At 38.2% G+C, this 13,199-nt stretch overlaps 1 protein-coding gene and 1 long non-coding RNA gene across 2 annotated transcripts in view; both read right to left on the reverse strand.

Moving 5' to 3' along the window:
• Positions 1-1,089: 1,089 nt before the first annotated feature.
• Positions 1,090-3,362, reverse strand: LOC118338689. Its single transcript, XR_004797276.1, has 4 exons — positions 3,181-3,362; positions 2,358-2,424; positions 2,003-2,128; positions 1,090-1,857 (listed from the first exon to the last, which is right to left on the reverse strand). It is a non-coding gene; the product is annotated as an uncharacterized LOC118338689 (long non-coding RNA).
• Positions 3,363-4,613: 1,251 nt separating this feature from the next.
• LOC118338710 (protein FAM171B-like) overlaps positions 4,614-13,199 on the reverse strand; it is an 11,309-nt gene continuing 2,723 nt past the window's right edge. The window contains exons 2-8 of the mRNA XM_035676005.1: positions 10,546-10,779; positions 9,570-9,662; positions 9,222-9,380; positions 8,577-8,747; positions 6,802-6,918; positions 6,503-6,626; positions 4,614-6,167 (exon numbers count right to left, since the gene is read on the reverse strand). Coding sequence (XP_035531898.1) covers positions 5,228-6,167; positions 6,503-6,626; positions 6,802-6,918; positions 8,577-8,747; positions 9,222-9,380; positions 9,570-9,662; positions 10,546-10,779 — 1,838 coding nt within the window. The 3' untranslated portion in view covers positions 4,614-5,227. The remainder of the gene's footprint in view (positions 6,168-6,502; positions 6,627-6,801; positions 6,919-8,576; positions 8,748-9,221; positions 9,381-9,569; positions 9,663-10,545; positions 10,780-13,199) is intronic.

A 13,199-nucleotide genomic window follows, 5' to 3' on the forward strand; every position in this document is an offset into this window, starting at 1 on the left:
TGACAGTGCTGAGAGTGCAATGCTAATTCCATGGAGTACTCTTTCATCACTAGAAGTTGACAAAGAAAACAAAACATGTCAATTGCAGTTCATTGTAAATCTCTTGGGAGCAGGCAACATATCACAAGACTAAAGAAACGCTTTTTGACGTGTGATTCTGACAGTTCCCCCGACAAATAATGCACAACTCTGTTAAAAAATAAAGCTAGAGAAAATATATAGTGGTGAGGCAAGTTCAGTTCACATTAGGGGTAAGACTGTGTTTGTCATTCACTGTCCCCCATAGGCTAGCGCTAATCCTGCTGCCGTTTTATGATCTACAAAGTGCGTCAGACTGTTTCCATTCCAAGTGGATCCTCCAGCCACCATGCCTCGGCACTCTTACTCCACACATCCAAAGCTCCTTGGTCCAAAGCCAGGTACTCAAGGCCTCCTTCCAGGGCAGAGAGGAGGGGTCGCAAGTAAGTCAAAACATTCATATTCACTTGTCAGTATGTAGCTGAAGCAGGTGGCTGTGATCCAACAATAAATGTCAATCCATTGAGGATACAATTTACTGATTGAGTAAACACTGATCTCAAATCAGTTCAACGTTAAGCTAATTTATTTCCCAATTAAATCAAATATGGCTGTTTTTTCCCCCTGATATTTAATATTTAAACATTGGAGAATGTACTAACTAATTGACTCATGTGATTAACAGCATACGTAAACAGTGTGTGTGTGTGTGTGTGGTTGGGGCTGAAACTGTTAGTCTGTGTATTGTATTATTCATGTTTATGTCCCCATAGTTAAGACTTATAAATCAAAAGGCTGAATGGTAAAAGTTGAATCATGATTTAAACTCAATGGTCATTGAATTGGATGTTATCTAAGTTTACTGTGTTGAATTGCAAATTTTATTACCATGGCAAACCCAAACAATCAAAATCAAAACGTGTACAATTGTGACCTCTAGTGGCTTGGTAGATAGTGTGCAGCAGTCTGCTCTCAACTACATAATGTCCATTCATGTCAAATGCAGTTGGAATTGATCAACACGACTCCCAGTGACAACAGACAGACAGATAACAGATGAAACCTTCAGTCTGTAATTTTACTGAAAATGGGATTTTTATTTTTCCATTATTGCAAAAATAGATAACACTTCCGTTTCCAAATGTTACTTATAACATTATTGGGTGTGATCTATTCTAAAAAACAGGAATAAGATTTTAAAAATATTTATATTTTGATTATAAAAACTGGCATGAACAAAATAATGCACAGAAAGAATAAATTCCATATCACTCCTTCTTAGTATCCTTTGCTGGTCCATTGTTTGAGCTGTAGATAAGACTTCAGAACATCAGGCTCTTTGAGAATTTCAATAAAAAGAGAGTAGGATTCTTGACCTTTAAAAATCATTTCACATCGCTTTCGATTGCAATCGATTGTCGACTGAAATATGTAGTTTTCATTACACTATCGTGTGTGCCAGTGTGTGTGTGTGTGTGTGTGTGTGTATGATAATCTGTGCAGCAACAATTAAATTGTGTGTAAATTATCTATGGATTGTTTAAATGTTTTTATTGTGGACTGTTGGAAGATTAGCCAATGAGCTTAAAGAGATCCAAATAAATCCAATCACATCATTCAGGTTAATAACAGTTTCTTTTGGCTTTAGCGATGTTTTTAAGCATTCACAGGATAAAGGAGTGATCCTTGGCAAAATGTCATGCACCTAGTTTGATTTTTTCACGGATATTGACAGATCGATATCGCCGTCAATAGTGTCGATAGATATTTTGTCAGCACATATGACGCCGCCCCCCGTTGCAGTGTAAGTTGCTTTGGAAGCCGGTCCAACATCCTTCCCTGAACAAGAAAAAAAAAATTCATTCATTCAATTCATTCAAAATGCTCAAACAAAAATAATGTTGAAGGGGTTTTACTTTTGAAACAGGAGCAGCTTTCATTTGATTTTAAATGGCTGGAAATAGTTGAAAATATGAATGCTCACCTGGATGATTATCTGGATCACTCACTGTGTCGATCGTCATTTTGAGGCCTTTTGCTTCTTTACTTTTTAGTTCTCTGGCGGTAACAACACCGGTACTATCAGTCACCGCTATTTGAGGTTGTCGTCCTGTAAATATCGATAACAGTCATCAGAAATCATGTGGCACTGTCCTTCAGAAACTTCTTGTAGCTTTATTTAAGCCAAATACATGCTGAGGCTCAGATGGAATCCTACAGACTGTGTTTCACTTCCAGTGTTCGGCTCTCCTCCATTTTTAATTATTATTTTAATAAATTCATTCATTTATTCACAGATTAAATATCCTCACACTGTTTAAAGATGTAATCAAGGTCACCTGAAAACCTCGAAACCCAAGACCAAAGTCTCTCCAACCATGACATCAGCCATGGGAAGTCCATGATCTGCAATGAGACAGAAATACTCATTCTCCAAAAGTTCAAGGCTTTAACAGGGCCATGACATGTACTGTGGATTTGTTTCTGTCCGTAAAAAAATTACTGTAACTTCAAACCATTAATCCAGAATCGACTGTGGATATATTTTATATAATTATTGCATATAGTAAAATACAAATGTCTTAAGCCTCTTGTGGACATGTAAAGTTTGGACAGAGAAGCAAACAAAAAGCAAACACATCACATTTCCATGGTAGTAGATTCTGTAAATCCTCTGCATTAAGGCTGTCTGAAAATATTCAATATAACATCATATAAGAAAATACTGCTATTACAATATACCTGTTCTTGTGCTTTTGTCTTTAAAGTTCACATAAAATGGTAGCCAACGGAGGACAGTTTGAGGACAGGAAAGGGCTGTTTTTGGTTTACATTACTGTTGGTGACAGTTAGATTCTTTTAGCAACAAGTCCATCTGGAAACTCTACGAATGGCCTCAGTACCTCTGTCCTCAAACTGGCTGAGGTTGCAGCCTTAAAGGGTTACAATTACATTTTTTATTTCACCTGGACTTTCATTGTTTTCGCTACGTAAAAGTAGTAAAAGAAGAAAAAAACCAACACATTTACTTCAATTTCCACTGCTTGGATAAATACCTTAACTTGAAATTATCTTTAAGTGACATGCAAGCAGAAATGTCAATCACCAGTAGCTGCGCAGTTGGAGAGTACAAACTCTCCAGTTGTGGGCTCTTCGACCTACCTTGACTTGTTGTAACTTATCTCACTGTAGTTGAACAAAAGCTGCTGGTATGAAAATGAAGCGAAGGATAAAATATTGAAGTCTGTCTGTAGTCGTCAGGAAGCTGAAGTTCGCTGCTTCCTGAATACCTGAGGCACTGCTCACATCCTGTCTTCAGAAATGCGCGGTTTTAACAGGAACTTGGCATGGTACGTTCAAGTGTACCTCGTAAACGCTGTCATCTCTACTTCTAAAGCTTCTTCTAACCCTAACTTCAAACCATTAATCCAGAATCGTCTGTGGATATGTTTTATATAATTATTGCATATAATGTAAAACAAATGTCTTAAGCCACTTGTGGTAAGTTTGTAAAGTTACTGGACAGGGAAGCAAACAAAAATCAACTGAACGCATCACATGATAGTAGATTCTGTAAATATTCTGCATTTATGTCTGAAAGTATTCAATATAACATCATAAAAAAATACTGCTATTACAATATACCTATTATTGTGCTTTTATCTGTAAAGACCACATGGAAAATCAGAGTGCTATTTGCTTTTGCAGAATTACAGATTTCCTGTATAAACAGTTTTAAGCAGCTGTAACTGTCGGAACTGGGTGGTCTCAGGAACTGCATGGTGAATTCAAGTGCACCTCGTAAACTCTATCATCTGTAATAGAATGATTGAATATTTTATTTTATTAAAATACATCTTGTATTATTTTCTTTTTCTTTCACTAGAGATTTTTAATAGTTAATTCTTGTTCAGCATAGGGTTATGGCATTGTTCTTAAATAATTACATGATCAAATCAAATTGTTTTCAGCAAACTCCACCAGACTCTTGGCCCCAGCTACCCACGTCCACCTCATTTTCACCTTCTCTGCAGTCCATCATTCACCTTCCCACCTCACCTCCATCTTTTTTGATTATGTATGATGTACATGTATGTTATCAGTCAGTATGTCCCAGTGTTTTTTGTATAATTCTCTATAAGTCTTTACTTATCTCTCAAACTAAACTTATACAACTTTATACACTTTATTTTGTCATCATCATCTCTGGTTTTATGATTTTTGCTGGCTTTGTAAAAAAAAACTGAGACTGACTGTAGCTCATGCCCTCACAGGAGCGTGAGGGTGGGACAATTTGTCTCGATCTGGGGACATTTGTCAGCAATCTCCCAAAATAGTTGGCGAGTGAGTACACTTACTCTTACTCAAGTACTTTTAGGTCCTTAAGTAAAATTAGGTTGCCTCAAAATTGTACTTGAGTATTTCACTTTTACAGGGCAGAATCTAGAGGGGTGGCATGGGGTGGCGCATGGCTACCGGAGCTGCCACTTCAGTTTGGTGTCAAATGCTGGCAAATTTAACACATTAATTTGGATTAATTTTAAAAAAAAAAAATTAGACTGTATTAGGCCTTGATTCATTGAAAAAAACATGTATTTGGAAAAATGTCGGTATTTTTTATTAAAATATAATGAAATGATTCACTTCAAGACAATATACATGGAAACATGTAAAACAAATATAATATGCACAAATACAAACGGTTGTTGTTAAAATACCGAACATTCAGTCCTGTTGAGTTAGCCATGATAGTCTGTGGATTAATCTGGACAGAATAAAAGTTTATGACTGTTCATTACGGAGATGTTTGACTATTATTCTCTCTCTATTTAAATTATCAGTGTTGAACGTTAAAACACTTGCAAAATCTGACATGTTTATGGTTAAAACCGGCTGTTGAGGCAGGAGATAAGAGATAAGACAGGCTGGTAAACAGCAGAATGGGTATGAGGAATGATATTTTAGATGTAAAGTCCACATGCTCTGCTTTGGACTGTTTGTGCTTTTGTACATGCATAACAGCTGCAACGTAGACCCTGTGGAATCTGATAATAGCACAGTTCCCCCAACTTCGATTGGCACTTTAACATTAGTATGTAAAAGATGAAGCAATAAGGTAAAAAGGTTATTTCATAGATAGATCATAGATAGAACTGATGCTGTTGATTAACAAACTTAAAGAGCTGTAGGCATGGAGGCATTAGAGTTTTTACTGTGAAGGTGCATGTTTACTGCTCGATGTGCTTTTGACAAACGTAGCATTGCGCTCCAGTGTTACAGCCCTCCTTCCAGACGTCGGGTTCAGTTCGCTCATATCCACTCCTGAGTCTAAGCTGGTCTCTCGACTCTCAACTGGCCTTCGTCTCCTCTGCTGCTCCGACACAGCGTAATGGATCTCAGCTGCAGGTTTGCCCTCCAGTGATACAAACCAGGCCCGAGGTGGCTGAAGTGAGGGGATTTTAGAAAGTTCTGCCAAGGCATGCACTGAGTGTCTGCTGCCTCCCATTTTATTTAATGTTCCTGGAACTGAAACTGACTCTGGGAGGTTGAAGTGACCTCTGGGTGTGTTTGTGGAGGTTGCTGCCTGTGAGCCCTCTAAAACCCCAAGCTGGTCCTCAGTTTCTGCCGCCTGGTTCTGGGTGGCAGAAGGGTCTTTTGGTTGAGCCTGGGTGAAGCTGTCTTTGTTCAGTGGCTCACTGGCAGCACTGTTTGTAGCCCCTGCACGGGGAAGAGTGGCGGACTTGCTCCACTGGGGCTGCTCTGGCTGCTCCTCCAAGTGGAAGAATGCTGGAGCGTGAAGAATGGCAACAGGCTGGTTGTAGAAAAACAAATTCTCTGTCAGAGAGGCTGGAGCTCTGATCTGCCCACACATCAGATCATTCAGGTCAGTGTTAAGCTCCAGTTCGTTACACTCCACTGCAATGGCCACAGCATTGGGGTTGGCTATTACGTTGCCATTGTGCATAGAAATAACAGAGGCATTGTGCCGATTATCCCCCATTTCTGTCAATGATTGGTTCAGTCCATCCTGTGGATGAGAGGAGTCCCTTGAAGAGATGTCAAAGACTCCATCGTCACATGTGGAGGTGGTCTGGTCTTTTCTCATCACTGGTAGGATCTTCTTTGTTTTAGCTTCACTGAGCGAACTTCTGTAGACAAGACAGAACATTTGCTTTAAACAGTGCCAGCTTAATGAAACGTGTGACAGTCGATTCTTTTGTCTGAAACTGAAACTATGCTTCATAATATTGGATATACAGTTAGACGGCAGGATTATGCTGCAAGCAATTATAACCTTCAGTGACAGCCCATAAAGAATTTTGTTGCTCTAAAAATTGAAGATATATTTTGAGATATGCTTGATTTGGCCTTCCAGTTAGCTGGGAAGACAAGTAAAGTAAATCTTTAAATGTTACTCGAAGTAATCATATTAACATCCCCACAACTTTTAGTATATATGGACTAGCGTGAGATGAAAGCCTACCTGTGATAACACAATACAACAACCAGAAGAGAGATGACAATAACAACCATTCCTCCAAGGACAACCATCAGGAAAGATGCATGCCGCAAGATGAAGTCAATGGGGATGGCAAGTCCAAAGAAACCTAAAGCATACAGAGTTTGGATGAACTATAAACATATGCAGTAGGTTATACAGTAGTCTTTCATTTATTTCTATCTGGTACGTGTTTACTGATTACAATGACATTTCAGTGGTAGTATTAAAAAAACACTGCATTATATTTACAGTATTTTAACATCTTTAGGGTGTGCACTTGCCTCTGGTGGATGACAGAGGTGCTGCTATCCAGTAACCAAGGTGAGGAGCTGTGAATGTCCACATGAGTTTTCCTCCCACTGACCCCACCGTCCCCAGTCCTTTTCTCATCCATCCACCTACAGTAGGTAAAACAAACAAACATCAATGTTGTTTGTATAAAATTGTCTTGAATTTATCTACCACACTCCTGTCAGATCTTAAAATAAATGTGCTCATCCCCTTCCAAAGACAGCCTAGGTTAATGAGATGGGTCCTGAAATTAATGAAAAAATAATTAGCCTAATCTATCTCCCATATTAAAGTTTGCCAACCTTGGATCTTTTGAAAGTTTTGAAATTCAGTCAACTGTGACAGATCTAATTAAATATGCACCAGGTTCTACACATGTGGTCTTCACTGTATTCTCTCTGTACTGGTAGCACCAAAGGAAACTTGGTATGTCACTTACACATAATCTATTACTCTAAAATGAAATAAATTATATTGAGTTGGGGTTATAAAAAAAATAAATTGGAAAGATTACACGGTAGTCAACAAATAAATATTCATAGTTTACTGAGTTACATTTACTGTAACTCATTTTGGACACTGTATTTGTATCTGTACTGTAAGTATTAGAAAGAAAGGTGTGAACATTGTGCCAGTGGTACCTGATTATTATTATTATTATTATTATTATTATTATTATTATTATTATTATTATTAGCAGCTTAAAGCTTTCAAAAGGATAAAATTATTCTTTAAGCAGAAGACAGTCATTCAAGTTGCTCTGTTTATGATATAATTACCTGAGAGGTGGGGTTAACATGTGCCTGATCGTCTTAATGCTGCCAATAACCTGTCTGCTTCACTATTTCTCCTAGAATACTGTGTCTGTCTAGACTAGAAAGTTGGACAGGAACCAAAGTTAGGGGCCCAGGTCCAACATTTTGAGGGGGCCTGGCTTTTTTTTCAAAGTAGGAGATAAATGTCAAGCTTTTCCCACCTAATGTAAAAATTGTAGACACCATTCAAATGACTGAGAACCATGTTTAACCACTGATTAAGGACAGTGGGCTGATTCAAAGTTAGTTGGACATGAGTAGCATTTAAAAAAAACTGATACATTGTTTGTGTAAGTGCAGGAGACCTCTCTTTACCTAGTTGCTCCTCTGGGTCATTAATACATTAATAAAACACTTTTCATTCTAAGTAAATTTTTACTCCTAAGTAAGTAAGTTAAGTCTATTAACACAGAGTCAGCTCAGTTGAAACATGATGAACTGAACAAAGTAAAGATAGCCTCCTTATCTAGTCTGAACAGATATGGCGTATAACAGAACTCCTCCTTAGAGGCATCTAACTCAGACAAATTCATGACACTAATAACACATTAGCTCTGCATTTAGGTTAAACTCTCCCCTGCAGATGTGGAGTCAAGTCACAACATCCTATGATGCTTCTTTTAAAACTAAACATTATTTATATTCATATTTGTCTATACTGATGGATGCATACAGTATTTGACTCAAAGATAGTGAAGATGAAGCCTTATTCAATTCAATTCAATTTCATTTGTAAAGTAGCAGCAAATTCATAACAGAAGTTATCTCAGGACCACTTTTTCAAGATAGAGCAGGTCTATGACGTATCCTTATAAAATTATTTACAGGGACCCGACAGTTCCCACCATGAGCACTTGGTAATGGTGGCAAGGTAAAACATTCTTTTAAGAGGCTCTCCTGATACTTCTTCAAATATGTTAAGCGTGTGCATGACTGTGACTTCTACTCACCAGTGGTCCGGTTAAAGAACCAAGCTGGAACAACATTTGAAGTCTGAAGTCCACAGTTGTCAGGAATGCTGAGGTTGATCTGTATAGGCCCACTCACATATAACTCTGTGTCTCCTGAGAAAAGCTGCACGCTGACAGCCGCCACCGGACTCAAATCCACACTGACATATCCTTAAAATACAGAAGTGGTCATTTTTAGGAGAATATGTGCATTAGATGAATTAAATGTATCTTTTCTTGAATGAAATTGTTTTAAATGTTCGTGATTAAACACCTTATCAAAATGTTTCCAGTTTAACATTGTTACAGTTTGAATCAGTTTATTACAGCATCTGATGGAATATGTTTTTTGTTTTTTTTGCTGGTAGAAAAATGAAACAGTCCCAGCTAAAACTAGTGCAACCTATGTCCCTCTTTTAACCCATTTATCTGTATCAGCCTGCATTGCTGTCTACCACGGTGTTTCTTTATACTACCACTAGATGGCACCACAGGAAAACCAATCTAATCTTACACACATTGAATGTTTTATCTTGAATCTCAAAATCAAATCACTCACATCTAAAAAAATATACTATGACCTAAAACGAATGTTGTCTCTATGCCTCTGTGTCAAAATAGTGTCACTGCAACACTCATGTCTACCTGATTTACTGCTCATGATGCCCATAGTGTTCAGAAAGATGTCCTCCTCTGATGGCAGCTTGGGAATGGTTAGGTAGGCTTTGACAGAGGTGACATTACTGCCGTCTGTCAGATTCAGCAGTCTCTTGGGAAACTGGACAACGGGCTGCGACGAAGCATCTACAAATAAAACATGATAAGTAACAGCTGGCAATATATTTTGTACTTTCTCTTTAGTGCAGCTTACTTGGCTAATATGATGTGTTTCCTTAAATTGATGCTTATACTGATAATCAAAGAAAGAGACAGAGAGAGCATGAGCAAGGAGGAAAGAAAACTAATATATATAATAACTAATATATACAGTACCAGATGTTTTGCCAGTGATCAGGACTGAATCCTCAAAGAGCCAGATGTTCCCCTGATTCTGACCAAGTAGGGACATGGTCACAGATGAAAATACTAAAGATAAAAGAGGAAAAATACAAAATTAGAGTACTTTATTTAAAAATGAACCACCAGATGGCAGTGTTGCATTGTGTTCTATCAAGTCAGGTATTTAACTGTACACAGAGGAAAGAAATGGGGGAATTGACTTTTCTGGCGAAGGCTTATCCAAGTTTTAACTACAAACAATAGTTCAAGATTCAGATGTAGATGGGAGATGAGTGTCAAAGGCAGATGACACACACTACAGTGATATAAACTGATGCTTGGGTGCTGTGCCTAATTAAGTGTAAATTTGCAGTGGAGTGGGGCAAAAAGTTACAACCAAAAGTTTAGATAAATCCCTTAAGTATATGAAGCTCAATATTTTCTGTGACTGTGTTTTTACATGACATCATTTGAAGTGTATTGATTTTACATGACATCATTTGAAGTGTATTGATTTTACATGACATCATTTTAAGTGTATTGATTTTACATGACATCATTTGAAGTGTATTGATTTTACACAACCTACTATCTATTCTTTCGTCCAAACGTCTGTGCAAACACATACACAACCACATAGCATGCAGCTGATACGGTATAAATTGTACAGTGATTTTTCAGAGTGTGAAATAATGTCATTGGTTGAGTTACAGGCAGAGCCATGGAGCAACGGATTTTCTGAGCTGATGAAAAGACAAAAGAAGCTATCATAATAAGGTACTCCTGTCACTCAGAGGAAAACTTTCAGCCACACTAAGCTCAAAGAAACGCACTCCCTGACATTTCCAGGATCATGAGAGCCAACGATGAATAAAACAATGACACTGCCTTTCTCATTTTTATCTATTTGATCTGTGGTGATTTAGTTAAACAATGTCCTTATGACGCACACACACATTGAATGTCATACTTGGCATTCTGTTGGTTTTACAGGGCAGCAGTGTGGAAATGTAGCCATCCTTGCTGGCCACAATTGTGATAGGTGTCCCAGTTTGGTAAGGGACATGAAGCAAAACGCTGCCGTCCTCCCCAGTGAGAGCCGTCTTGGTCCTGGTGTAGTTGATAAAGACCTCCACCACTGCCTGGCTCAGTTGCTGACGACTCAGGAAATCACTGACCTGGACCTTTAGGTTAGAGGTAAGACCTAGAAAAAAAAACATTAAAGTTTAGACAAAAATGCTGCTTTTAGTGGAACAAAACAAGACTTTAGAGTTGAGAATGAAAGTTAATACAAGTTAAGGTTCACATATAAATAACAAAAATACCTTATAATATAAAGCAATACACTAAAATACCACAAATTATAATAAAATGTAACATTATAAGCTCTGCAAAGGTAGTATTTGTATTTGTGACTGGACTGCATTATAAGGTATTGAAAGGTGTCCCTGTTACTTTATCCACTCCAACGCCATGCTTTATGCTTTAACAGAATGGAGTTGGCTGCATTACCAATTAACCCAGACGGGACCTTATTGACCAAAAAAATAGGAAAAGTAATTTGCAGAATCCCTCAAGGATATCAATCAATTAATCCCAGCAGATTTTAAAGCGATGGACACAAATATGAATGGTAAAACTGGCCAATTAGTTCAGCAAAGCATGCATTCAAGACAACATTATGCTACATCAGCATGCAGACAGCTAAGTATAGTACATAGTTCCAATAATGTAATTATTATGAGGGAGCCCTACTCATTAGATGTTTTTGGATAGCTCTAAGATAATCCCCTTTAGGGACTACTGATGATGTGACACTTTTATCCACAAACTCAATTAGCCACTTTCACACTGTGCACCAACAGCCAATATTAAGTTCATGACAACAATACTTTGTTTCTCAGAGGTATAGTGTTGCATAACAATGAAGGAATGCTCAGTAATACATCACTAGTTTATATGAATAAATGGTGATCATGCAAATAGGCATACCTCACCATAGATCAATGCCTGAGGGACACACACAAGGCATTAAAGCTGCATTAATTAATATGTTTATATTAAGAATGGATTTGTCACTTTAAGCGACACATCCCACATTGTCATCTGATCCACAGAGAATTGTCACCAACTTTGAATTTCCCCTAAGCTCAACGGAGCATCTTTAGCTCCCTCTTTTGTTTTTACGGACACAACTTTACTATTGGTTCAACTCTCCGCTCTCACCCAGCCTGTTTTTAGTCACAAGAAAGTTTATTTTGCGCCCAAACAGCAGACAAAGTTGGTGATTATTAATAAGTGTTAATAAGTAACTGTGTGCTAACATGTTCACTATAACAACTTTACAATGTGATAGTCTAGTCAGTTGGTCCATATTAACATCTCATTCTGCCCCATGTGGCCAAAAAAAACACTTTATGCAGCTTTAAATTGTGAAGTTTAGCTTTCCAAACACCAGACGTCTTGCTGTGGACAAGTGAAGTGTGAAGGTAGTCTAGCATGAAGCAAGAACAGTGCATTTATGATAGAAAAAAAAAATCAAACAGATTATTTGAACTGACCAGCTGGAAGAAATCTGAGTACAAGAGGCCCATAACAACTGAAAAAGCCACTGAACAATCCTTCAAAGAAACCGCTCAGTACTGAAAGTACTATGTGCAGCTGTGAAACTCTGCTAGCACCAGTGCCAAGGTATCTCCCTTCACCTACTGCTCTGCTATAAATATTCTCTACTGGACTGTGCTGTTGCAGTCTGGGCCAGAAAGTGAGTTTCAGGAGCCATAAATCTCAGCAGCAGCTCATCATCAACCCCCCACAGTTACAGTATAGAATAGTTATTTTGTGCTAAGAGGCTCTAAAAAGGTAATTATTACACTTTTTATTAGTAACTAAATGCTGCTTTACTGTTATTGCAGCAATCTCACCGGTCATAATAGCACATAATTAGGGGGCGGCAGTAGCTCAGTCTTGTATGGGCTTGGCTTGGAACCGGAGAGTCCGCTGGTTCAAGTCCCACAGACCACAAAATAAATGGAGTGTGGACTGGTAGCTGGGAGAGGTGCCAGTTTCACCTCCTGTGCACTGCCGAGGTCCCTTGAGGCAAGGCAACCTACCCCGAAACCTGCTCATGAGGCACTGGTAACGCAGCAGCCCCATCACTCCACCATTCTCTCCCCTTTGCATTTCCAGCATGGGTCCACATGTCCACATGTCCACATGTGCATGAAGTGGATGTGTATTTCAGCCTGTGTGTATAAAAAAAAAAAGAGTGAAAAAAACAATTTCCCCCTAGGGGATCAATAAAGTATATCTTCTTCTTCTTCGAGGAAACTTAAATTCACACATCAAATTCAGTTTTTCAGCTCCTGGGGAGTACTGCTTCTTATGTGACAAACAGTTGTATGAAGCCTTTTGTGGCTCCAGATGGAGCTGTGTGAAGTCTGATGAACTGCCTCAAGTGATGTAACCACATGCAACATTAGTTGGGGCTTAAGCATTGATGTATTAATAGAGGTTTAATACTCTAATGGGCAGAAGAATCCAAGTTTATGAATGAAAAATAAAAAATGAAAAAATAAAAACAACGACAGTATTTCAGGAGTGCAATTCTAAATCGGTGCAGTG

The sequence above is a fragment of the Morone saxatilis genome, unplaced genomic scaffold (assembly GCF_004916995.1).
Source record: "Morone saxatilis isolate NCDOM2014 unplaced genomic scaffold, NCSU_SB_2.0 Contig5, whole genome shotgun sequence".
Classification (NCBI taxonomy): Eukaryota; Metazoa; Chordata; class Actinopteri; family Moronidae; genus Morone; species Morone saxatilis.